Source organism: Nelumbo nucifera, chromosome 5 (genome assembly GCF_055504915.1).
Source record: "Nelumbo nucifera cultivar China Antique chromosome 5, China Antique-T2T, whole genome shotgun sequence".
Lineage (NCBI taxonomy): Eukaryota > Viridiplantae > Streptophyta > Magnoliopsida > Proteales > Nelumbonaceae > Nelumbo > Nelumbo nucifera.
In genome coordinates, this window is record NC_142653.1 from 27,412,709 (window position 1) to 27,440,156 (window position 27,448).

The 27,448-nt window shown below is 37.0% G+C and overlaps 2 protein-coding genes across 3 annotated transcripts in view; both read left to right on the forward strand.

Annotated features, from left to right (window-relative positions):
* The window catches only part of LOC104607555 (V-type proton ATPase subunit a2-like), a 41,405-nt gene extending 24,253 nt beyond the window's left edge, over positions 1-17,152 (forward strand). For both annotated transcript variants that reach the window (XM_010273216.3, XM_088888557.1), the window contains exons 8-18: positions 6,561-6,668; positions 6,868-6,975; positions 7,097-7,245; positions 8,101-8,254; positions 13,501-13,661; positions 13,755-13,961; positions 15,432-15,615; positions 15,710-15,793; positions 15,883-16,076; positions 16,372-16,431; positions 16,594-17,152. In XM_010273216.3, the coding sequence (XP_010271518.1) occupies positions 6,561-6,668; positions 6,868-6,975; positions 7,097-7,245; positions 8,101-8,254; positions 13,501-13,661; positions 13,755-13,961; positions 15,432-15,615; positions 15,710-15,793; positions 15,883-16,076; positions 16,372-16,431; positions 16,594-16,798 (1,614 nt within the window). In that variant the 3' untranslated portion in view covers positions 16,799-17,152. The remainder of the gene's footprint in view (positions 1-6,560; positions 6,669-6,867; positions 6,976-7,096; positions 7,246-8,100; positions 8,255-13,500; positions 13,662-13,754; positions 13,962-15,431; positions 15,616-15,709; positions 15,794-15,882; positions 16,077-16,371; positions 16,432-16,593) is intronic.
* A 4,535-nt stretch (positions 17,153-21,687) lies between these two features.
* LOC104607619 (caffeoylshikimate esterase-like) lies at positions 21,688-26,658 on the forward strand. The gene is made up of 9 exons (XM_088887732.1): positions 21,688-21,905; positions 22,014-22,040; positions 22,165-22,258; positions 22,356-22,388; positions 22,469-22,615; positions 22,707-22,837; positions 22,940-23,077; positions 23,292-23,390; positions 26,037-26,658. Exons 1-9 carry the CDS (start codon positions 21,903-21,905, stop codon positions 26,310-26,312), a joined length of 948 nt encoding a protein of 315 aa, XP_088743858.1. The 5' UTR covers positions 21,688-21,902; the 3' UTR covers positions 26,313-26,658.
* Positions 26,659-27,448: the final 790 nt, after the last annotated feature.

A 27,448-nucleotide genomic window follows, 5' to 3' on the forward strand; every position in this document is an offset into this window, starting at 1 on the left:
TTACACTTAATGGAAGCTGAGAATCTGCCTATCAATTCTTCCACTACTTCCACCACATCCTCCCTCCACAATGTTACAATCCCCCCCGAGGCTCCCCAAGAAGGAGACGAGCTCCAACCTACACCTCTAGACCTCTAAAAACTCCTCACCCATCTCCCATCTAATTCCATCATTTTGGATTCTTGTAACAGCACAATATCGGGTTTTTCCCTTCAGAGTAGGTCTTTGATCACCCTTCTCTTTCTTGCACTCCCTAACCCTCTTACATTCCAGCTAATAATTTTCATCGAGACAAAATAGCAAAAAATCCATGAAAAGGTCATAATCTCCTCATTTTAGGCCTTCCTTCTATCCCCTCTACCACTAAATTCTAAATCTCCCTCAATGTCTGAGATTAGCCTTTCCACTTCAGATATTTTTTTCTTCTTTGTTCCTTCCCCCCCTCCCCTTCCTAATACAACAATCATCCTCTTTCTTTTCTCCATCCTTTCCAACCAATGTCTGAGGAAGATTTTTACCCTGCTCACACTTATTTTGGCTACAATATCTCTCTAAGAATCCTTCATTTTTTTAGTTCCTCCATCATTGTACAGATCAACTCCCAAATTCTGTCTGCCTCCCCCTTACTACTTCCTTCCATCACCCTCTCTCTTGCATCAGAACCTCCTGGATGGGAAGCTGGAATATCTGTTACAGGCATAGCAGACAAGTCAATACCTAAAAAGGAATTGACACCCATACCTGGTAGGACGGGGGTAGGACTAGAATCACTGGAATTGAGTTGCTGACAGGCGACAAATGATTTTAAGGCCTTTCCCCTTTTTGGACAGAGTTGTGAAGTAGACATAGTGAAAGAATCACTTCCTGACGACCTACCCACTTGGAAATCCTTTCTTTGTGTTTCCGACACTGGAATACCCACAACCATTCTCGCGGCCGATTCTTGCCCCTCTCCACCAACATCCTGTAATTCATTAGACTCAGGGTCAACTCCCTCGACGAAGGGAAGAGGAGTTTTCACAGCTTTAGGACCATTTTCTTTGCCATTTCTAGTCTTCCCGCCACCTGCCTCTTCAATCTCTTCCTCTAAAAACAACAGCTCTGTATGCAAACTTTCTATTTCAAGTAAATCATTGTTGCTTTTCGGAGATAGACTTCCCAAACTTCAAGTTTCGTTTCTATCAGAATCGTCACTGCTGTTTTGTTCACTTAACCAATCTTCAAACCTTGTTCTGTTCAAATCACTAGGCTTCAGGTATCTCGGGTTGCGCCTATATGGTGAGAGACGGTTCGCCAGGTTGGATGGGACCCACTGTAGAGAGCCTCGAGACTGAGAGTCTTGAGATTTTGCGCCTGAACTGTTCGATCGAAAGGAGGGATTCAGGGTAGAAGAAGATAGATGCTTAATCTCGTCTATCAGCTCATCCCTCCTCCCAGTCACGTGCTTACTTAAAGGGTCCCTTGGCCCATCTGTCTTGTAATGGGCCTTGGGCTCAAAACTTGCAATATAAGAACCCGACTTTAAAGCCTTTACTTGAGTTGCCTTCTCCGGCCCACCAGAAAAGGGATCCACTCGATTGGGCCCATTTTCTAAGTCTTTTCCTCCCACGTGACCTCTTAACAAATCACCCCCCCCCCTGTTTTAATGGTCGAACCAGCAACCCTCCTTGTCTGAGGTTGCTGGTTCAGCCCTCTCCCTTTAGACACTGGTATATTTTTGTCTATTTCCCCTGACACCACCTGCGCAAAAGATCTGCCATTTGTCATAGCCTTTTCTTGCTTTCTACAGGTTTGACCTTCCATCTGCCCCAAAGTTTTTTGGCTTCCCAGAATTTGATGGCCCTTTTTAGTGAAACATTCCTTCCCATTTGAATTAACCAATCTCACAAGTCCACGTAATGCTTCTTCTTCCTCCTTCTCCCTTCCTACCATACGAGCCTCCTTCCACAGCCCTGCTTCAATGGAGGACGCTAGCCACACAGAGACAAAACTCCCCTCTGTTCGTACCTCTACCTTTCGTGGAATGTCTTCTGGCTTCACACCACTTAGCAGGATTGCTACTGAATAAAGATCACCCCAGAAAGCTCCTTTCAAGATTCCTCCACACAATACTGCTATAGACTCTGCTACTTCTTGTTTTCCACAGATGAAATGGCAAGCCTATTACACGCACCACCACACCATCTTTGACAAATAAATCCTTGGATTTGGATGTTGGATTCCATTTAAAGACTGTGAATGATCCGAAATCAGCCTGAACATTGATAGCTGATATTTCCAATTCATTCTCTACTGGATCTAGGAGGGCTTTACAGTTATCGAAGGGGGTTACTATGAAGACACTCTTCAGCTTCAACCTGGTTGCCAGTAAGTCAGCTACCCTCCTCCAATCATTAACCTTTTCCTTGGCTTGTATCACAAACTTACTATCCCACTCTTCTCTCTCGCCTTTTGTTTTTGCCATGACCACTGGCCCTTGTTTTACCCTGCTGTTGCTGAGATATGCCTTCTCCTCCCTTATGGAGGCTTTTTTATCATTTGCTACTCTTTGAGCAACCAGTCAACTTCCCCCCCTCCCATCCTTGGTTCTGTTTTCCTGCTGGTAGACACACCAGTTGGCTTCGTCCCTTACCAAAAAATTCAGCTAAAGCTATGAAGAAGCCTTTTTTTTTTTTAAAGAAGGGAGTGTAGGGTTAGGGAATGTAGTGATTAAGAACGAAGCTCTTTTAGGTAAATGGCTTTGGAGGTGGCCCCTGGAGAGGGAGAGGTTATGGCATGAAGCGGTGAAGAGTATTCATGGTTGTTCTAAATCAGGTTGGGATGCTGGGTATCTCGAAGGGCTTTGCTAACAACACCCAGAAGGCAATTTCTGGCATTCTCCTCGAATTCCTTAGGTTTGTAAGGTATGATGCTTGCTCCAGAAACTTAGTTCTTTTTTTGGAAGATATTTGGGGTGGGCACTCGTCCCCTAAAAGATCGTCTCCTTCCCTCCCCCCCCCCCCCCGATTCTCCCTTTGGTTTTAAACTGGGATTTTGGGTTTCAAAGAGGTTTAAAGGATGATGAATCTGCTTGGGTTTCAGAGCTCTTGTTGCTCCTAGACTCTGTGTGTTTGTATCCCCCTAGACTTGTTAAAAGGATTTGGTCTCTGACCCTGGTTAGCTCCTTCACTTGTGCATCTTTCTTTAAATCCCTCTGTTCTACCCCCTCCTCTCAGGTCTTCCCTGTTAAAGAAATTGGTCAAGGCCTATACCTCCTAAAATAGCTGTGTTTTGTTGGGAAGCCTTTTATTGTAAGATCAATACTGTGTAAAACTTGCAAAAGAAGAATCCTTATATGTTCTTGTCCCCAAATTGGTGCATTTTGTGTAAAAGAAGAATTCTAATATCTTTTTTTTATAAGTAATAAAGCAGTTTATTAATATTAATCAAGATGATCCATGTGCATTTTGTTCTTGTCCCCAAATTGGTGCATATGGATCATCTTGATTAATAATAATAAACTGCTTTATTACTTATAAAAAAAGATGGCAAGTGTTTGGACTTAGCTTCTAAACATGTCCAGGTCATCCAGCAGTAGCCATTCAATATTGGGACCGATGGGAAGCTTGTACCTAAATAATTGTTTTTTCATAATTAATAAAATTATTAGTTAACCTCAAGTATGAGGAAGTTCAACCACTTTGTGGAACCCTTTGAGTTGAGAAAGCTGCCAATGTTACAAGCTGATTTTATGTGGTCTAACTTCAAGAAGAGCCCCTTTGTTGTAAGTTAGCCTTTGATTGGGAGGAGGCTTGGTGGTGAGAGCTTAACCTAGACCTACATCAGATCATTGTCCCATTAGATTATCACAGGAAAGGTTGGGGGGTGGACCTTGCCCGTTCAGGTTTGAGAACATGTGGCTGCTACAACCGTATTTAAAAAAAATAAAGAGTGGTGGGAAGAGGACCAAATAGCTTTTAGATGGAAAGGTTACAAATTCTACAAGAAGCTACTAAAATTGAAAGCTAGGATCAAAGAGTGGAATAAAGAGGAATTTGGTAGAGTTGAAGAAAGAAAGGAGACTATCATTAAAAGTATTGAAGAAATAGGCCCAGCTGAAGCAAGGAGAAGATTTAGGGTAGAAGAAAGGGAAAGAGATGGAAAATGAAAGATGTTTTGGAGGAGTTCCTGAGAAAGGAAGAAATAAACTGGAGACAAAAATCAATATGTAAATAGTTCAAGGAAGGAGATGGTAACACAAGGTTCTTTCACAACTTGGCAATAGGAATGAAGAGGAGGAAAGTTGTAGTAAGTTTGGATTGGAATGGAGTAGTGCTAATATAAGAAGGAAGATATGGTAAGAACCCTAGTGGAGCACTTCAAATCCATTTATGACAGCCCTAACAGAGAAAGAGAGGGAGAGAGAGACCTTTTGGGATATAGAAAATAAAAGATGCTCTCCTCTTCCTTGATTTCACCTAATCAAGGGGCCTTTGTCTTAGGGAGACAAAATCATTGACCAAATCCTAATTGCCAATGAGTGTGTGGATTATAGGAAAAGAAGAGAAGGGCTTGGTTTGTAAACTTGATCTAGGAAAGGTGTATGATTTGGTAGATTGGGATTTCTTGCTAGAAGTATGACTATGTGCCGCTACTCCATCTTGGTAAATGGTGTAGCTAGAGACTTCTTTCATGCTAAGAGAGGCCTTAGACCAGAAAACCCTTTATCCCCTTTCCTTTTCACTTTGATGGTGAATGTTTTAATGTTTTTGATCTCCGGGGCTAACTCAAGGAATTTAATCAGAGTTTGGAGAATTGGGAGACAATAAGTTATTGTTACTTTTTTTTTGAAGAGTAAAGAAAAAATATTAAAAGGAAAAAAAATATTACAATCTGGATGGGTGTCAAGATGACACACCAAAGTACTACTCAAAACTCAAAAAGATCCACATTATAAGATTGAAGCTCAAAGACATCCCAGTTTTGGAAATATTCACAAAGAGGCTGCAGGATGGAAGAGAAACTACATCTCATTGGGGGTAGAATCACTCTAATCAACCAACCTATTGGTGTACTTTTTGTCCACCTTTCAGCTTCTTGTCAAGGTTGCAAATCAAGCTGAAAAGCTTATGAGGGACTTTCCTTGGGAACCAGGGGATTCAAAAAAGGACCATCTAGTGAAGTGGGAACTTGTCTCTAGGAAGCAAGAACTTGGGGGGTTTAGGCATTGGTAATATTAGATTAAGAAACATAGCTTTGTTAGGGAAGTGGTGATGGAGGTTTCCCCTAGAGCAGGATAGCTTGTGGCATCAGGTAGTAGTAAGTATTCACAGCTTGGCAGCAAATGGATGGGATGCTGGTATTGACCCCAGGGCTTCTAACCTTTCATCAGGTATGATGCTTGCTCAGGTAACAAAATTTTGTTTTGGTATGACATTTGGAAAGTGGTTCTCCAAAAGACGAATACTATGGATGTACTTCAAAGAAAAATGCCAAATTGGTGCCTTTCCCCACATTTCTGTAGCCTTTGCTTGAGGAGTGGTGAAAGGCTACAGACATGTGGGATATGGTTTATTGTTGTTATGGATAATGCATTGTTATTGTGGATATGGTTTATTGTTGCAGAAAATATAGAGCTTGTTCATTGCTTGAAAATTCTGAGTAAGAGAAGATGAAGGTAATGAATCGACAAAAGATTCTATCTCTTGCTTTCTAGTGAAGGATGAGTTTCAGAAACGTACAATATGTTTACATGAGTATGTACTTTCTATATGATGTACAATCCAAAGGGGCTAGTCCATATTTCCCTCTAGTAGAGCTCCCCATACAATCCTGCATATAAATTTAGTGCAAAGTATATACTCCCTACACCAAAGCATGTTGGTTTACACCTTCAGAGGCTAGTAAGTCAGCAATTACATTTTTAGAGTGAGGAAACCAGAAGAAGCCAGCACCCAAGTTTGTCAGTTTCTTTGCTTATCCTATTAGATGTCTGAGCCTCCATGGTCCAGCTACCTCACCTTCCTGCCAGGTATGATGGTTTTATAATCTCCTACCATAATAGTCTGAAAGCCAGAAGATACTGCTGGTTTGAGTTCTTGAAGAATAGCTTGTAATTCTGCTTGACTAGAATTGCTGTTTCCTATTGGTTAGAGAAGGCCATTTTGATTCCCCTTTTAGAACCTGTAAATGCACTCTCTACCTGAAAATGACTACACCCATCAAAGTTCGTTAACTTAATTTTAATGACCATTGTACCTTAGTCTAGCCCTTCCTGTTTAGGTTGATGCCACTGTTGACCATCTTCTTAGAATGTTAGTGTGGAAAAAGTGGAAAATTCCTCCATGGTCTTCAAGTTTTTTGTTGGGTTTTAATTTAGAAGGGGGTTGTAAGTTTTAGTCATTATGTCTGATGTTTATTTTGGGAAGGAACTATTGATTTTTATTGTCGTAATTTCCTCTTGGTAATTTGTTATCACCTTATCTTGTATACCTATTTTCTTATTGAACCTTTTCTTTTATTGTCAAAAAAGAAATATCTGCTATGACAATCTGAGAATCTATGAAAATTTCAATGTTCAGGTCTCCGGGAAAATTTCTGAGCTGAAAACTACCATTGATGTTGGGCTGATGCACCGGGACAATTTGTTAAAGGCTATCAGCTATCAATTTGAACAGTGGAGCCTTTTGGTTAGTTCAAACTTATTCTATTAAATGGAGTCTCTTGTCTCTTAAGGGATGTAATGTGGGATCTTCTTCCATGGAATTTTTCTTTTCCCCCTCTCTGTCCATTTTTTTGTATTTAGCTGAAATATAGAAAGCCATTTTTGGTATTTATTAGTTGAATTTGTGTTTAATACTTGAATTTCTTATCTTTGAAAACCTAAAGGCGAGGAAGGAAAAATCGATATATCATACACTGAATATGCTTAGCTTTGACGTGACAAAGAAGTGTCTTGTTGCGGAGGGTTGGAGCCCTGTTTTTGCTATAAATCAGGTATTCTTCATTTAGATGCTCCATACTTCTCCAACTCAACATATAGCAAACCTTTAATAAATCACCTATAAGTCAAAATAGTTTGCTAAATCCTTAATATATCGTCCTTTGTTTTGTGCAGATTCAGGATGCCTTGAAACGAGCAACATTTGACAGCAACTCACAAGTTGGATCCATATTCCAGGTTTTGCATACGAAGGAATCCCCACCTACATATTTCCGGACAAACAAATTTACTTCTGCTTTTCAAGAGATTGTGGATGCATATGGGTAAGTTTGAGCCATTCCTCTACCATTAATAAGGAGTAGAAGAAATATCACTTCTAATAATTTGGTCAGATTGGAATGCTATACCCAATGGTTTCTTTTTTCTTGAGTATGCTGTAAAATACATCTTTTAGGGGGTGATATGGGTTTCTTACATTTAGAGAATCATGAGATTTCCTAACCATATTATTCCATGGTCCAGATTATGTTATGCTTTGATTCAATGAAAACTGAACCTCATATTGGCAGAACTTCATTTTGTGAAGCTTATCTTTATTATTTCTTATCATACCATCTTTCAAGATGTAAATTGCAATACATAGACAAAATGAAGAACAAGTTCAACGTTTAGGACAAATTGGGGAGCTGGGATTCACCCTAGTATGCAGAAAACTGTTTAATGGAGTACAGCCAACAGTGGGTTCTATTTACTAATCAGTTTTAGGTTATAAAGAGAAAATGCATTCTTCTTGGATACTTTGGACAAGAAACAAGATTTTTATGAACTGTTATCAACATGATCCAACTGATGACAAGGTCATTTTAACTGCAAACCTTATTATTGCCAGGAATTTTAATAGAAATCCTTATGTGTCCATCAGTAGCTGCAATGGAAGTAGAATTTATATTAGATAATGTGTCTGAAATCTATTCATGAACTTTACCTTGTTGATTTCTTTTGAGGCTGTTGTCTTTCGGAACCCATGTTATGAACATTACAGGAGGAATACAATGATATGCTGCTACGTGTATGATTTTTTGTCCATTTGTATTTTTATGGATGATTTTTGTTTATTGCATGGAATTTAGAAATAAAAACTACTGTTCACCTAATGCAGTGGTTCTTTAATACTGCAGTGTGGCCAAATATCTGGAAGCAAATCCTGGTGTATACACAATTATTACATTCCCGTTTCTATTTGCAGTCATGTTTGGTGATTGGGGCCATGGCATTTGCTTGTTACTTGCAACATTGTTCTTTATAATCAGAGAAAAAAAACTCTCAACCCAGGTAATCATCATGTGGTTTCAGTCACTTGGTTATTAATCCTTTAAGTTATTTGTGTTTGCCTTTTGTTATGCAAATTCTGATAAGCTGCAGAGCATATTTTGCTATACTGAGTAGAACCATATTTTTGTTCTTACTAGGTTCTCTTTGCTTTACTCAAATGAAAAATGGTTCTAGTTTATTTTTTTAAAGAAGGTAAAGTACATTTATTTGTCTGAAAAAAGAGTACAACAAGCCCTGGAGAAGGCACAAGAGTCTGCCTCTTCATGGGGATGCTAGAAAAGTCAACCCACTCACCACATAACAGAAAACATGATTCTCCAAGGAGACAAATGAGATAACTCCTTGGCTGCAGAGGCCCAGGAGATAGTTTTGCAGCTGACCATTTGAAGGAATTGTATCCAATATGGTTGCTTTGGTAGGGGATAGGGAAGCTATATTGGGTAGAAATTCCTGCAACTTTTGTTCCAAAAAGAATTCCTGTAACTTAATAATTTAACGCTTTGTTCATTGGTTAATACCAATGAGCTTCTTTGATCATAGAAATTCCTACAAATAACACAACGTAAACTGTTTGATCAACATTGGAATTTGGAAATAGTACTTTGTACCATGAGCTTCTTTGATCACTTCCGTTTGAAAAGAATTACTTATGATGCCAAGCAAAACTCCAAGGAAGCACAACAAAGTAGGAGTGTTGACCATGAATTGATGCACGAATAGCTAGAAAGGCTAGTACACGCTAGATTAACATTTACCTTGCCTTTATTGCTATAAAGAAAATTGATTCAGTATTACAATTTTTTTTTTTTGCATCTAGACATAGGATCACACTGAGATGTAGACCTATAATCACATTCACATCTTATTCTTAAATATCCTTTGCAGTTACTTAGGGTCCATTTGATAACAACTGAATTTTCTGAACTGAGTGACTTGTTGCTTTGTGTTTTCATGAATAAGTTATTCAGGAGGTTTCAGACTCCTTAATGGTTGAAGCTGAAGTTGGATTGGTTACCATACCTTTGAATATTTTGTAACTTAATTATTTTATCTACCAAAGACAAAGAAATGAATCTTTCACTCCAGCCATTTCAGCTGTCACCAAAGAGCCTCTAAATCCTTGGTTTTGTTCCTTAACCTCTCAAAAATCCAAATCACTGAAATAAATTGAAAACGAACCTTTTGCCTATTAGATATCTAGGATTTCCATTAGGAGGTAGCCCTAGGGGTAGAGCTTTCTGGGACCTTGTAGTTGATAGATTCTCCAAAAAATGAGCCACGTGGAAGAGGAGCTATTTATCCTTGGGCCGTAAATCACAGTCATCAAGGCCACATAAGCAAATCTCCCAATATATGCTACCTATCATTTTTTAAAATTCCCTTTTTTCTGATTGGAAACGGTAACTTCATTAAATAACTTTAAAATAACTTTCCAGATTTAAGTACAGCTGTCAACCCCTAAGTAGGTGTTGAGCCCCAGTTATCTTTCTTACGAAACTGCCCAGAACATACTCTCCCTCATAGTCCCTTGTTTAGCCAACGTGTCAGCTAAACCATTAGCTGATCTCCTTGTCCATTTGAAGCCACAATTCTGCCATTTTCATCTCTGAAAACTCCTCCCATACCTGAAGGGCCTGGGTTACCTCTTGAACTCCCATCAAAATTTAATTTCACTCTTTGTTGTGTTGGTGGGGACCACAATTCCTGCACAATAGGTTTCATGGAAGTTGTAGAAGCCACCACTTCCCAATTCCTGTAAATGTCTTCAGCTGAGAAGTCTTTAAACAAATCCAAAGTTTTCAACCAATGAATAGTCATAATAATTATCCTTTCTACAATTCCCTTTTTTGATAGGCAGTTTTTAAATAACCGATATAATTATCTTAATATTTCTTAGTATATAAATTTTAATAATTAATTTCAGCATTTATTAATAATCATCACTAAGAAAAGAGAAAATTGACTTAAAACTAAAAATGCATATAATTACAATAAACAAATTAAAGTGGTTTAGTGGCAAAATTATGGGCATTAAAATGTAGCTGAGAAGTCTTTAAACAAATCCAAAGTTTTCAGCCAATGAATAGTCATAATAATTATCCTTTCTACAATTCCCTTTTTTGATAGGCAGTTTTTAAATAACCGATATAATTATCTTAATATTTCTTAGTATATAAATTTTTATAATTAATTTCAGCATTTATTAATAATTATCACTAAGAAAAGAGAAAATTGACTTAAAACTAAAAATGCATATAATTACAATAAACAAATTGAAGTGGTTTAGTGGCAAAATTATGGGCATTAAAATGTAGTGACTAGGGTTCAAGTCTTGCTATTGTTAATATTTGTAGAGAGAATCACTAATTAATAGAATTAATGAGAGAATTGTAATTAGGAGCTAAAATTCAAATTTAAATTTAAATTTGCCTTAAATATAGGAGTAATTAACTAATTAATGAAGAAGTTAGACTTAAATGTAGGAGTAATAAACGACATTAATGAGAGATATTTGGTATTAAATATAAATTAATGGAACAAGGGGAACTGAAATGATTCGGTTTATATTGGCCTGTTTCAAGCTTGTATCGACCGATACTGATCTGAAACAGCCCGATATGGGCCTGTATTGGCCGATACATACGAAAAGAAATGAAACACATGATTTTTACACATTCCGTGTATCGGTTTCTTAATGAAACGGTACTCATCGGTCAATACGGCCCGATACGTTGCGATACTTTAAACCTTGGGGGTGGCCAATAGAGCCACCTTTGCTTCTCCTTGGAAATTCTATTTTAGAAATTCTTCCCCTCTCCGTTAAAAGCATTAGGTGTAAATTGTAATGCTGCTTGTGGCAAAACAGCCAAATTCTGGGAAGACCTTTGGTGGGGGGAACTCTGTTCAAAGACCGTTTTCCTGCCTTGTACTCCATTTCCAATTTGAAATCCAAAATTATTGCTGTTATGTTAAAGCATATTGAATGGGAATACTTCTTGGAATACGGGTTTTAGAAGAGGTCTTGGAGGTTGTGAGTGTGATGGATTTGGTTTCTCTTTTTAGGGTTTTTTTCTTGGATTTCACCTCTTTTTGATGCCTGAATTTGTCCTCTCCCCTTTGTTTCACTCTCTTGTGTTTCTTTATTCATAGCACTTTTTTTAGTTGCCCCTTCCTCTTTTGTATCTTTCCCTTCCAATTCTTTTTGGCATGGTCCCATCCCCCAAAAAACAAAGGCTTTTTGTTGGGTGCTTGTCATTTGCAGATCAACACTTATGACACCTTCTTTTATATCTTTCTCCTCACATTTGCGTTCTATGTGGCTCAAATGGGCAATCTTCTTTGCATCTGCTAATCTTCTAGTGCATGGGATGGACTCGTCTCTCCTTGGCAGCAGGTGGTCTCCTCCTGGGGATATAGAGCTCTTGTTTTAAAAAGGACTTCTTCAACCCCAAGACAAAGATGGGCAGAATCTTGTGTTAATATTCTAGGGTGCCCACATTGTGGTCTCTTTCAAAGGAGAGAAACCACAGAATCTGTGACAAGTGAAGACCCAAGGAGGAAGTCATAGAAACTATCCAATGGAGGGTAGTAAATTAGGTAAAAACATTGAAAATCCTTGAGCCATTTACGAAGAATGATATTCCATGCTGTTGGCAACAGGTAGCAGATTTTTCTACCACTAAATCATTTTAAAGAATTGGTCTCCACCATCAGCACATGGAAGCTAAATGTTGATGTTTGTAGCATTGGAATCCTAGGACCTTTGGGAATTGGTGGGGTTGTAAGAAATATGACGGGGGATGACTGGAGATTTTATTGCTATCTTCTTGGGACGAATAGGAGTTGCAGATTCTACAGCAGCAGAATTGAAAGGCTTACTTCAAGAACTACAGATGCGTAAATGGATGGATGAGTCTGGGCAGCATTATAGTGGAGGGAGATTCAAGGAATGTAATAGACTGGTTAAAGGAGGCACAAAGCACATGACAACACATACTTTGGAGGAGGCTAAATAATTTTCTAGAGAACTGGTGTGGGTTGGATGTGGATTTATAGATTAGCATATGGTGTGGCTGACTCACTTGCAAAAGGAGGATTCAGTGGGGATGATTTGTATTCGGGAGTAACTTTATGATTATCTTATATTTGTATACATGGGTTTGGGTTAGGTAATTGTGGCTAGCCTGCATTTTGTCATTACTCTTTGCATGCTATTTTTAATCAAAGAATATACTTTGACTATAAAAAACGGAAAAAGATAAACACTCTTTGAAATGCATTGAAAACAGAAGTAATAAGAATCTGTGCTACTAAGGAGTTTCCACATTCAAGCTCAAACACAATGCACAACACTGTCTAGGTTTTGCTCTACATTAACAGAATATGCTCAGGCCCGAGCCCGGACCGACCATCAGGCCTAGGTCTTAAGCCCGAGCCTGGCCAGAAATTTGGAAAAAAAAAGTTTTTTTTTCCTTTTTTATTCAATTAAAAACTATTTTATTTATATTAAAAGACCTCAAAACCTAAAAAAATAATGATAGATCTCACTATTACTTGAAAAAAGAGAAGAATAATAAAGAAAAAATATATTATTATACATTTTTATTTTATAATACATTATCAAGTTGGGCTCGGGCTCGGGCCAGGCTTTTTTGAGAAAGCCCGAGCTTGGCCCGAAAAAAGGTTGGGCCCGATGTTTTAGGCCTGAGCCCAATCTGCAGGCCTGAAATCCTGTCCAAGCTTGACTTAGATCGAGCTGGGTCGGGCCAGCCCGTCGGGCTACCCGGCCCATGAACAGGTCTAGTTGTAACCAATGTTTAGGAAACTGGACTTGACTGGCTGGTTGAACCGGTTGAATTGTGACCTGGACCTATATTTTGTTCGGTTGTACCCTAGAAACTGGACTATGTGAAAAACTGCTTAAAACTGGATGACCTGCAGGTTTAACCGGAAAACCGGTGAACTGGTCCCTGTTTCTTAAAACTGCCCGGATCTCAAATGTATAGAATTTTTCAAAATGCAAGTGATATGATTTGAACCCATGACCTTTTTTCATGTATATTGAGTTATTACCATTAATCCACTTCATTATGTGTGCTCATACTACACAGTAAGAGGGCCAGATGATAGTTCCACTGTTTGTTCCAGTTTGATGTATTCTGTAGTCCATTTATGATTTATGTTCTCTAATGTTATTAGGTTTCATTATCAGCATTAACTATACGTCATATTTTTTGTTTCAACAGAAGCTTGGAGACATCACAGAGATGACCTTTGGTGGTCGTTATGTCATTATGATGATGGCACTGTTCTCTATTTATACAGGCTTGATTTATAATGAATTCTTTTCAGTCCCATTTGAACTTTTTGGTCGGTCTGCCTATGCTTGCCGTGATCCTTCCTGTAGGTATGGACAAAGTACCTTGTTTATGTTTTTGTTATGCATAGAATCTTTCTCTTGTTATTGGGATGATGATGATGACCAAACGATTTATTGCAGTGATTCTACAACAGTAGGTTTGATTAAGGTGCGTGGTACTTATCCTTTTGGTGTGGATCCTGCATGGTATGGCACCCGCAGTGAGTTGCCGTTTCTCAATTCGTTGAAGATGAAGATGTCAATACTTATTGGGGTAGCCCAGATGAATCTTGGAATTGTGTTAAGCTATTTCAATGCCAAATTCTATGGGAGTAACCTGAATATCTGGTGAGCTAGAATGTCAACTTTTAGTCTTGAATGAATGAACTGTCGAAATAACTATCTATACTATATATAAAAGTGTGGATGTAGTGTGAAACTTTTCTTAGACTAAAATTACCCTCTATTTCTTTGTTTTAGAATGGTATAAAAGTCATTTTATTTTAACTTTAATGCTAGCTTTAGTGGCTACTAAAATATCCATATTTATGTATTTATTCCATCTCTAATTGTAATGGTTGAAAATGTAACTTCAATTATTACTTTCCACCTCATTTAATCCCTTCTCATTAAGTCTTATACTTAAGGTATTAGATCCCATTTTCTCTTATTAAATCTTGTATTTAAGTTATTTTCACTAATAAATACTACTAATTGGATCTATGCCAATATGTTTAACAATATAAACTCATATATTTTAAAACTGACTCAAAAACAAAACAATTCTTTATCCAAGTGGTGGCTAAGCAATTCAACCATCTTAATCAAATTGATCAACATATGAAGTCATATTTAGGTAATAAAATTTTAAAATAGAAATAAATATAGAAAATTACAAAAATGTAGAAAAAACTAGACACATTTATGATATTTTTATTAATCTAATTAGAAAATAAGTGTAATAAACAAGAATTATTTTTATTGATAATGAAAATGAAATACATAATTTAGAACTGGCCAAAAATGAAATATAAAAATTAATAATAAATAGTTCAACTTTTGGGTTAAATGCGTTAACCTTTAATGTCATAAATAAATAATAAAATATAAAAATATAAAAATGAAAAAATACATAAATTTTGCAAAAAAAGCATTTGGGCACATCTATAATATCATATATTTATCATATTAAACAAAAAGCAAGTGTGACATGTCAGAATTATTTTTACACAAAAATACAAAAAAATATAGAAAAAATTGAACACATCTATAATACTATATTTACACTACTATTAAAAATATTATTAAGATTTTGGAATTTTGACTAAAATACTCATTTTTGAATTTAGTCCCTATTTAATTGTAAGGTTTAAATTGTAAAGTGAACTATTATTTTTCACCTCATTCAATTCCCTCTATTTAAATCTTACGTTTTTTTGATAAATTAACATAAAAGGATACACCAAAAAGACAAAACATTACAAAAAGAAGAGTCTAGCTAAGCAGGTAGGCCTATCAATGATACTTGAAACTTCACAACTCGGTCCGATTATTACATATTTGGATGAGGTGTTTATATAATTAGATTTGGATTTTGCAATCTGCATCCGATTAATAAACAACAAAAATAAAAATTATATAAAGTTTATAGAAAATTTTGGTTATATTATTACTATCGTTATCATAATCTAGAATTACCACATGCAAAGCACGTGCAAATAGTACATGCATGTGATGTATTTGTAATTTCCTATTATGGCATGATTGTCCATTTTACTTTGTTTAATTGCAATCACTTCTTGCCATGCATTTCTCCAGGTACCAATTTGTACCCCAGATAATATTTTTAAACAGCCTTTTTGGTTACCTTTCCCTCCTCATCATTGTGAAGTGGTGTACTGGTTCACAAGCTGATCTATACCATGTGATGATATACATGTTCCTGAGTCCAACAGATGATCTTGGTGAGAACCAGCTTTTTGCTGGCCAGAAAACCCTTCAGGTATGGTTTATTTTTTATCCATCATGTTTAGGTCTTCATTCAACATTACTGGAGATGGATGTCTCACTTGTTCACTTCTTTCTTTCATTACCAGATGGTATTATTACTGCTGGCCCTTGTTGCTGTGCCATGGATGCTGCTTCCAAAGCCTTTTCTTTTGAAGAAACAACACCAAGAAGTATGCATTTCTTCCAGTTAATTCATTGTGTTTTCCAATTCTTTAGTTGATTTCTTTTTCACCATTTGAATGTCTCTTTTTTGCTTCAGAGACACCAAGGTCAGTCCTATGCGCTGCTTCAAAGTACAGATGACTCTTTTGAAGTGGAAGCTCATCATGATTCCCATGGCCATGAGGAATTCGAGTTCAGTGAAGTTTTTGTGCACCAACTCATACATACTATAGAGTTTGTCCTTGGAGCAGTATCAAATACAGCTTCATATCTTCGGTTGTGGGCCCTCAGGTAGCCAACTAACGAACTAAATGTCTAAAATCAAGTTCTGTTATTCTTTGTGCTGCATTAAGCATGCTAGACAAGTTGAAACTCCTAACCATCTGATTATATTGGAAGACGGTTATGAATATGACCAAAGTTGCATTGAGAAACCTGGGTCAAATAATTTTAATTCATATGTTTGGGTTAGCTTTCATCTCAAGTTTATTACCCAAGTACCAATTATGACTATAGATCCCAAATCCTGCATCTCAAGTTTATTTCCAGATGACTGACTGCAGTTGTTATGTTTTGCCTTTTCTAGTCTTGCTCATTCAGAATTGTCGAGTGTCTTCTATGAGAAGGTTCTACTTCTTGCATGGGGGTAAGTTTGCTACATTTCAATTGTAATCATCTTTATTGGTTAAATTTAGCCTATCAACATCATTATTTAAGCAATCCTATTTCTGCTATTCGTACATGTGTACATCACACATTGGTGGATATTTGCTATAGATATGGACAATTAATTGTGCTATGGTTGCAGGTTCAACAACATTATAATCCTTGTTGTGGGCATCATTGTGTTTATTTGTGCAACCGTTGGTGTTTTGCTAGTAATGGAAACACTGAGTGCATTCCTACACGCTTTGCGGCTTCACTGGGTGGAGTTTCAGAACAAGTTCTATGAAGGAGATGGCTACAAGTTCAATCCGTTCTCATTTGCATTGCTTAGTGACGAGGATGATTAGCGTGTTCTGAGTAGAGCTTAGCAGCAGTTACAAGAATGAATGACAATTTGGATGTGCCAAGTTATGATGGATCTGTCAATTCTTTTATTTATACAAGAGTTCTAGAGAAGGGAATTATTGGCCGAGTGCCTGGTAAATGGAGGATGAAATGGTTCGCCTCCATGTAATCCCCATACAAATTCTATTGTGTTTGTCATTTCGTCGTTTAATTGAATAAAATAGTTGGCAGGGGCATGATGGTGGCTATGTGGGTGGAGTTGGTTTTGATCGGAAGCTGGTGTAACAATAAAATTATATTATGAATGTCTTATTTTTAGAGATGGAAAGAGACTGATATTATATATGTGTTCTGCATCTCTACGTCTCCCACTACATGAATATGATGATGGAGGCATGGTTCAAAGCCCAAGAGTATTGTGAAGATGATTTTTAGGTATCAGATGTACTTGGAAAACAATTTGGATCACTAGACAGCGGAACGATTAGAATGACTTTTGGCAAATGGTGCGTGCGAGAATTAATGAATTATGATCAAGGTCCTGTGGCAGAGTTACGAGCTGCTGCGTACAAATGCATGTGCATGGAACACTGGCGTGTTCACTCGATAGCAGATTTGGATTCCCTGGGGCATGGGTGGAATGGTCTTAGTCAAACCTATGTCTGGGCTGGGGTGCAAGTGTGCAACAGTATCCGAAAATCCAATTTCATATTCCAGATTTTACGTAATCACACTTTATTCTATTTGGTTGAATTGGGATATGAAATTTATACCGTTTAGTTTATTGGATTTATCATTTATGACTTTTTTGTGGTAATCAAATGTTTTCATCAAGAGAAAGAAAAACAAAAAAAAACACAACTAGCAAACTAGAACAATTAGACCGAGAAAGAAAATAAAATCTACTATCTTGATTATCAATCAAGTCTGCGTTCAAACTTGAAAGAAGCCAGTCCGGAGGAGGTCAGCCAAGTGCAATTTAAACCTTTTAAACCAGCTGCGGGTAGCAAATGAGCTACCCTGTTCAACTTACACCTTGCAAAGTGGGACCTGAAATTGTCTTTAGCTAAATTAAGGATATCAAAATTCAAAAGCACAGGCCAGGCTAGGCTTCAGTTACACAATTAAAATCTCTCCGTCGGAAAGCATTTGCCACAGATATGGAGTCACATTCAAATACAAGATAAACCATGTCCAGGGGCCATTAGACAACCAAGGCCACAGCATTAGTATGTACATAAAGCGACCTAAGTACCTTCAATTCTTTCTAATGAATTTATATCACAGTTTTTTTTTTTATTTTTATAATAATTATAATGGTAAAAAATTAAATTAGATAGGTTCGGACAAATATTTGAATATTTAGTCGAATTTGAATTTCAATTTGGTTGTCTTTTCTTAGGTTCTTTTGGATCTTGAATTGAATTCCAAAATTGTTTTCTTAATCAATTCGAATTCAGATATAACTTCATTGCACCCCTACTTGTGTCCAACATATTGATCCTACCACCAAATACCCTCTGTAGCATTTACTCTTACTTTACTAACACTGTCAGGTAAGCATTCTCATACTGGCTATTGGTTTACGATGTCTCAAAATAAAATGGGCTATCGGGTTTTTAATGTATTAATAAAACTAGTATTGGCTTTTAAGATATATGTTCATTTTAATTCCGTGTAAGCGGTTCACACTTAAACTATTTAATGTATCAAGTTTTTTAAGCTTTTGTATTATTGATACATGTGTGCGGATTTTTTTTTTTTTTTTTTCATGTTTCGCCAGTGTACATAGTAAGATGGTTTGTCGCTTGAAGATTTTGCTACACAGTAAGCTGATTTGACAATGAAAGTACCTTTCTCACTAGGCATGCAAATCAGCTTATCAGGCTAATCAAAGGTAGTTAAGTGAGCGTTGAGGATCTTTTCCACTACTTCTGGAAGGATATTGTTCATAATTATGTCTTCATTCCAGCTCACTTTATTTGCATTGATAAGATCCTTGACTAGAAACAGGCCTTGGGTATTTTGCCTAGGCTCAAAAATTTTGATCATTCCACATTCGAACTTGAGCACCAGATCCTTACTCTAGCAAGTTCCTTCCCTTAATCACTTCCTTGCCTACCAAGATACTTCTCCATCCTCAAGACCCATTAATTAGGATTAATATCTAAGTTTAGAAAATCCTCATTCTTTACCTGCTTAGCTCTAATCACCTTTGCCCAAAGAGATGCCAGTCTCCAAGCAAGTTTTGCTAGGAGAGATCTTTGCTCTAATCACCTTTTTTAAAGCTTCATAGATATTTTTTGGAAGCTTGAAAAAAGACATGTAGTATGTTGGAATGGTATAACTACTGCTTTCAGCAACATCTCCTTTCCAACATGGGAGAGAAACATGCTTTATCAATTTTATGTTTTGTTTTCCACTCTATTTACCTGAAAATTGAAAACTTCTTTTTTTGACCTACTAATCTGGGGGTAAAGATCAAGGTACAGGGAAGGTTTTTCAACCTAATTCTTTATATGAAGGCTTTTGAAATCTTGGATAAACATTTGAAATAAACTTTACTTTAGATTTACCAATGTTCACATGTTGTCCAAAAGCTTGCTCATATAGACAGATGATTTCCAAGATTTTGTGCCCCTCCAAATTTGCTTTAATACAAATGTAATTGTCATCTACAAAAAATAAATGAGAGATTAAAGGGCATTGTTGATTAAACTTAACACTAGAGATAGGGTCTCCCTGTGTGGGGCCTCTCTCAGGCAACACCCTTCTACTTGACAACCATTTATCAAAAACTGGTAGGAGACAATGGACACGCAATTCATGATCCACCCAACCCATCTCTGACCAAAGCCCAATTTTCATAATCTTTTGGAGGAAACCCCACTTCAATCTATCATAATCCTTGATCAAGTCTAGTGTAATAGCCATTACCCCTTTTCTTGCTTTGGTTTTTTTTCATGTGATGAAAAATCTCATGAGCTAAGAGCATATTATCCCCAACAAATCTAGGGTTAAGTACTCTACAACCCAGTGTAGAATTCTGAATGATAGCCCCCATAGTCTACTAGTAGCCCCCCCCCCCCCTTATAAACCGTATCCTACCTGTGAATTTGGCATCAATTTGTGGTCAGATTCATCCCTCCTGTACGGTGGCTTGGAGCTACAAAATTCTGATCTTGACTGATCAGTCATTCTCCCATAAATCTATCCTGAAGGAAGACTTTGGTTTTGGGAAACGATTTCACTTAATTTTTTCTTAAGCCTATTTAGCAATTATCTTGAGATTGTATTGCATGAACTTATAGGCCTAAAGTTACTAGTTTCTTTAGGATATTTAGCTTTTTGGATTAGGGTTGCATGAGTAAGGTTGAGATCCTTGATCATAGGGTTTCCTTGAAATAAGCTCTTTACTTCTCTCCTCGCATCATAATTCCTAAACTTTTGGTAGAAGAAATTGGGATGCCATCAGGCGTAGGGGCTCATCTACATCGAAGCATGTTCTATCTCCTCATCTAAAATTTCTTTCAAACTCTATATTATCATCATTGCTTATAACTCTTGGGATCATTTACTTCCTCTATGTTTATTGGGTTAGAGGACGTGAAGAGAGTTTGATAGTTTGATAGTGGTCTCTAAAAGCCCGTTCAATTTCCTTTTGTCCTTCAACCTAAACCCCATTTATGTCTTTTATTTTAAAGATTCTATTTCTGGACCTCTTACCCTATGATATTTGTTGAGACCTTGTATTGGTAGCTGATATGCACTTTATAGGGGTATAGTAGGGATCTAGTACCAATAAAATGCTTTCAACGAGACCAGATCTATTCCTCACATAGGGCGCCTCACATGCACATCCTACCATGCATTGGGAACATCTCCCGTACTTGTAAGTTATTTTTCCCGGGAGATGTTCCCAATGCATGGTGGATGTGCATGTGAGGTGCCCAAGTGTGACAAGCCGATCCCATTCTGCTTTCAACACTGTTCCAATTGGCCATTACAGCATCACATCGGGATCATCTCACTTGTCATTTATGTGGAGATGCTTAGTGGACTGCAATGATTGGTTGGGATGCTGTTGGAATTTGTATTGGTAGATTATCCCAATGAATCTGAACTTGCTTCTTAGAGCGCACTTTATACCGATCTCTCATCCCTATCACACCATGTATTGAGAACATCTCCCTATGAATAACTGTACAAAGTATGGAAGATGTTTCCAATGTGCGACTTAGAACATCTCGTATTATGGATATCACCTTGTCATTCTCTTTGCATGATTTGGGTGATGTTTGGCATGATGATGATTTCCCAAAAATCAGCACCATATAGGATCTACATCATAATTTAAAAAATTAGTGATTTTTTTTCTTGTTTGGTTGGCCGATTATGCCAATTTCTAGAAAATCAGCCAAAAATGATCACCTTTTTCTGATGATTTTCTTATTTTTAACTGATTCCGATTTTTTGAGAATGAGATGGCATCCAACATGGCACTGAATAATAACTCTAATACAAAAATAATCGGCCCTTGAAAAACAGTATGAAACAGACTCAAAACTGAGTTTTCAAAAATCAACTTACATAACATAAACGATAACAAACAACAAATTTTCATAATTTTTCAAAAATCACTGATTCCATAAATCGTGATTTCTGAATAATCGGCAAGGAAAAAGTCATTTTGTTTTTTGATCGTTCAGAATTCTTCTGGTGTCATACCATATTTATCGGGGCGCATAGGCCAACGGATGATCACACGCAATTAGCGTAAATTTTAGTCAATAAACGCGATGTGGGCGTGGAGCGTGGTCCACACAATCCCTGTTTCCACTCTCCATTTCCATCTGTGTCTTTATATAATCCCAATTTTCACGTAGAGAATTCCTTGTCTTTTACTTTTTTTTTTATTTGTAATTTGTAGATTTGTACGATACCGGAAAGGTATTGTACCTGAAAAACTCCATCAATGCAGAAGCCTGCATGATTTTGAATGAATACCAGTTGATTGGTAATAATACTTGTCGGATTTTACCGAATCTGCCCTTCGTTCTTTCTCTCGCAGAAGAACTCGGGTTCTGAGGAGCTTCTGCATCCATCATGGTTAGATATCTTTCAGTGTTTGTTCTAAATTTTCTGCTTAATCCCCATCTTTTTTTCGGGTTCTGAGGAGCTTCTCATATCTTGTTTTGTTATTTTATCTTTTAACAGTCGCAGGGTAGTTTGTCGTACGAAGAGGTTAGCTAAAGTTTCTCTCTCTCTCTCTGTTGATGAAGAAAGAAAAGTCTGGCTTTTGATCATGGTTTCTCTTTTGACGAACGAATAGTAATAGATTCAAAATTAATATTATTTGAATGTACAGGAATTTATATTGAATTCCCGAGGAATGAAAATTTTCACGTGCAGATGGATCCCTATATCTCGAGAACCAAAAGCCCTAGTCTTCTTGTGTCATGGTAATATTACATATTTATCTTCCTTGTAGGAGATCGATTCACCTTGTTCCTTTCCTTGCATATAGATTTTAAACCTTAATGTCTGCGTTTCTGCTAGGTTACGCCATGGAATGCAGCATAACGATGAGAGGTAAATGCCGATTCTAGTTGTTGGTTTTCGAAATCGGAGAACCAGAAGAAGCCCTAACTGGGATAGTCTATCTGATGCAGGTACCGGAATTCGGCTTGCCAAGGCTGGGTTTGCAGTTTATGGACTAGATTACGAGGGCCATGGAAAATCGGTTGGGTTGGACGGCTACATTTCTTGCTTTGATAATATCGTCAACGACTGTTGTGACCATTTCACTAGCATATGTGGTCAGTCTCTCTCTCTCTCTCTCTCACACACAGATATCTAGCTACTTAATTAATTCATCACTTTGACACTACCATTGTTTATGGTTCTCAGAGAGGGCAGAAAACAAAAACAAATCGAGATTTATATTTGGAGACTCGATGGGAGGAGCTGTGGCTATCCTATTGCACAGAAAGAACCCAAAATATTGGGATGGTGCAATCTTAGTTTCTCCCATGTGCAAGGTCTGTTTCATCTTTCTCTCTAAATCTCTGAATCTTCTTTTTCTTCTGTGATTAACATTAGTATTTACTATGCTTACCCTAACGAACATCTTTATAATTCAGATTGCAGAGAACATGAAGCCTCATCCGTTGCTTCTCAGCGCTTTAGATAAGCTTTGCCATGTTGTTCCAACCTGGAAGATGGTTCCAGCTCCAAACTTGGTTAAGGTTGGAATAAAAGAAGTTGGACGAAGGAACGAGGTATTTACTATTTAGGCTTAGTTTTGAAGGAATACAAATGCAAATATGTAGAGTGAAAAATCTTACATTTTTTAATATTTTGCATGTATTTGCATTTGTACCTTTTCTTTAGTAGCTTTTCTTCCAATTAACAAAAAATAATTATTTAGTAATATATTTTCTTCTATAATTTTTTAACCATTTCCCTTTTACTGGTTTGGTTTCTATGTTTTAGCTTAAATCAAACCCATTTTGCTACAAAGGTAGGCCTCGCTTGAAAACCGGCGACCAACTTTACAGGGTCAGCTTAGAAATTGAACAGAACCTCCACCAGGTCAGTTTTTTTTTTCATTTTTTTAAAATATTTTTCCATCTTTAGAATTATTATTAATTGTATGGAGAGATGTCTAGTGCCACAAAAAAGCGTGGCCCGCACAAGCTAATGCACATTTCACCATTTGGGAGGCCTTTCATGTGGCAGCTTCTTGTGGAAATTTGTGAAGCCATGTTTGATGAAAAACCCAGAAAGTAAAAAACAAAAACACGTTCGCATGAGCCCAAAATCGACTTTCAGAGAAGTAGTCTTTCCAAAGCAGCTCAATCAACGCTGAAGCCCTCCAAGCGGGCTCTAAATCACAAAAACCATTTTAGTTCAGTATTCTGTGATCCAACTTATCAGGGCTTCACCATTTTACCCTTTATTATTTATTTATTTTGGTTTCATGGGACTGTACAACCGCAGGGTGGGATACTGGGAAGGGGTGGGGAGGAGGTGCCCATCCTCCTATCCATGACCATAACGCCTCTCAACCCTAGTCCTTGTGGGATTTGATCTCAGGTCTCTGCTACAACAAGTTAGAGAACTTTTCAAGTCTCAACCAAACCAGCATTAGTTGTTACTTTTGGGGTTTATTATTTGAAATATTCCTCCATTTTTCTAACTTTTTCTTGTATTTATCTTGACTTGTTTATATTTTAGAAGGCAAATTTCTTAAACTACCTTATGGTTTAGCTAATTGATTAATTCTATCCTTCTTGTTTTTATATTGTCTTAGAATACCCCTAAGTTTTCTGAGAATTGACTAGTTCTACCTTTACTGTTAGCGTCCATTAATGTTCTGTCAAAATCCATACACATGTGACACCACCTGAGGTATAAAATTTTTTAAAACCCAATATTACCCATCATCCCTTTTCTGTAAGCCAGGTAAGAATCACCGTCATAGTGTTCCTCCCTTACCTTCTTCCTCACAGTGTTCATCGTCCTTTGCACAATTCTATATCGCTCCTCAGTCTTCCTTTGCAAACCTTAACAACTTCGCCTGCAAGGCCTGTGGTTGGAATGTGTAGAGTTTTCTCTACAAACCACTTTAATGGAGTAAAGTGGAGATCGAGAGATGGGAAGACGAGAGGTGGTGGAGAGAGAAGGGAGAAAATGTTGCTTGCATAGGGATGGACCAGATGGTGGTGGCGATGAGTAGGGTGCAATAGAGAGGGGAAGGAGAGAAGAGGGGGAGAGAAGGATGGATGAAAACCCAGGGAAATGAAGAAAAATGATGAAAAAGGAAGAAAAAAATGGAAAATCATAGATTGAAGGAACTCCGATTGAATCATCACCGCCGGTTTGCCGTTATCTCGGATCAGTTTCTGGTTGGGCTGACTGTGTGTGTGTGTGTGTGGAACGGAAAACTTTCCAGTCTTTGGGCTCCTATTCTCTGCAGCCGCCGAGATCCGTTGGACACAACATGATCGAATGCATTCAGTATGATCCGTCGAGAATGAGAGATAGAGAGATAAGAGTTTGTCTCTCCTGCAATTTTTCTTTTAACTTAAGGGTAAAAGGGACATTTTATCATTTCCATTACGATTTAACGGCGATGGCAATTGTCAAAAACAATAGGGGTAATCTAGACAATATATAAACAATAAGAGTAGAGCTAGTCAATTAGTTAAACCATAAGGGTAGTTTAAGAAACGTGCCCTTTGTAGTAGAAAAATGACTATTTCAGATAGTCATTTGTAGTAGAAAAATTAGAGAAAAGATTAGCTAAATGTAATGGCTATGTAATGAGCCGTAGGGATGACACTTTTTTCCATCCTTGTCGGGTACCTGGTTTCCCTGACCCAATGAGTCAAGGATAGAGATTATCTGGTGGAGACAGAGATAAGTAGTGAATTCCCTGCCCTGACCTGATCCCGATTATAAATATTAAATATATACACATATTATATTATCTATATTATTTATCCTTGGAGGTTCGTTTTTATCCCTGGATCAGAGCCGGGGATGAGATGTGAAGTATAGTCCTTGCCCCAAACCTGCCCCATTACCATTCATAATGGGCTGCGGAACTGATGATTAAACCCATGCCAGTCTTAAGTGCATATGGACTACAACCATTAATCTCTCACTTAGCATTTATGACTGGCTTGAGGCCATATTATTTATATCACAGCTGTTATATAGCCATCATATTCAGCTAATTAGAATCCAGAAAACTAATGGTGTTTGAAATATTACAATAATGCCCTTCTATTTAATTTCATCCTTAACCATAATTTCAAAAATAAGTGCTCCATTCACTCAAAAAGAACTATTGGTGGACTGGGAGATGGTTGAAGGTGAGTTGGGCAATGGAATAGGGAGAGAAATAAACTAAAGGTATTTTTGTCATATAAAATTAGTTAATAGGTAGATTGGTTGGTGAAGGTTAGTTTTGTCAATAAAAAAAAATGATATATACAAACCACTTCTATTATAGATTTTTGGTCAATAATATTGATAGAAGATATTGAAAGTATTGTTAAAATTTGAATGAACTCAACTCAAAAGATCAAGAGAATGCAAGAAAAGTGGTGGGGAGTTTTGGACAGCCCCTTTACATTTTATTAGAGATATGTATGCTTATTTTCTTTTCATTACAGTAGTTATTTTTAATATACATTTTAAGCTGAATTCTTGCTTCTGGGTGTAATTCAGATCACATTTCCCTTTTTAGTTGTCCACGGAGAGAAAGACAAAATAACAGATCCGTCCGTAAGCAAGTTATTATATGAATCAGCGTCAAGTTCAGACAAAATGTTGAAGTTGTATCCCGGAATGTGGCATGCAATCACTTCCGGTGAACCTCCGGAGAACATTGACATGGTTTTTGCAGACATCATTGCCTGGTTGACGGAAAGAGCGGCCGGCAGCGGAGGTTCAAGACCGAAAAATGGAGAAGAAAGTATAAGTGACACAGTTCCAAGCTCTTGAAGACAAGAAAATTTTTGCAACCACTAATCAACAACTACCATACGTAGTTATCAATCAACTGGACAACTGGTATTCATTAAAATTCATGGGAGGGGGGAGAGAATGGTAAAAGTTATTCAGGTATCATACCCTTCCCGTATATATACATATAATGGTTTGTACTTTGCGTTGCATTTGATAAGAGTGCAAAATTTGCACACTTAATGAAAATGTTAACTTGGTTTGATTTTGCATTGATAAATTTTGTATTCTTATCAAATGTATTTGATTTGCGATGGATACAAACATTAATTTAAAGAGTGAAAATATAAATGTCAAGATTGAAATCTACTTGTTTTATGACCAACTTTGAGTGCAAAAAATTGCTCTAAAAATGGGAGCTAACTTTACTTTCATTTTGAACGCAAAGGCAGCCTTGTTTAATATAGCATGTAACACTTGTTAGGGTTAACACGGGCACAAATGGTATTAGATTATCCAATGTTCGAAGTACAAATGCGTATAATGCATCGGTTTTTTATCCGATAGATATGTTTGAATACAACGAATTATTAAGTATGCTCGATTTTAAATGCTAATTACATTGCTGAGTATCAGGTTTTTGTAATAGGTTGCCATCAAGTGTTAATAATCATGAGTGCCAATGTTTTTTTTTTGCCTCGACACACAAAAAATAAATTGGGGTTATAGATATTTGAATTCAATCCCATTATAATTGGATTGAATATAAGATCAATTCCATCCAATCCAATGTAATCCATCCAATACTATCTAATATCCTTACTTAAAATTCATATACCATTTCATTAGTACACTTGATCTGAATGTTTACTAAGGGGGCTTTCTTTTTTTGGATTTTGGGAGTGAGAGGGGGGAAGTTGGTCAATGGGATTTAAAATTTTATTGACCAAGAAACCCATATTCTTTTTTCAGATTTATATGGGGAGCATGGAACATTTATTTTCTTGGGTATCACTTATCCATCTCATATGTAGGTAAATAACTTTTTTACTTTGAGAAAAATTATCAATACTTGAATGAGACAAAAATACCACTTTTAATAATGGATTTTTATGGCTAAAACGGTCATTGTTTTATTTACTTGGGAACCACTTACCCAGGTAAATGTATTTACT

Excerpts from the sequence above, each read along its gene's own strand:
- LOC104607619 (XM_088887732.1), top strand. Across the intron at positions 22,389-22,468 it reads ATGCAGCATAACGATGAGAG|GTACCGGAATTCGGCTTGCC; the intron begins GTAAATGCCGAT and ends TATCTGATGCAG. Across the intron at positions 23,391-26,036 it reads TTGAACAGAACCTCCACCAG|ATCACATTTCCCTTTTTAGT; the intron begins GTCAGTTTTTTT and ends GGTGTAATTCAG.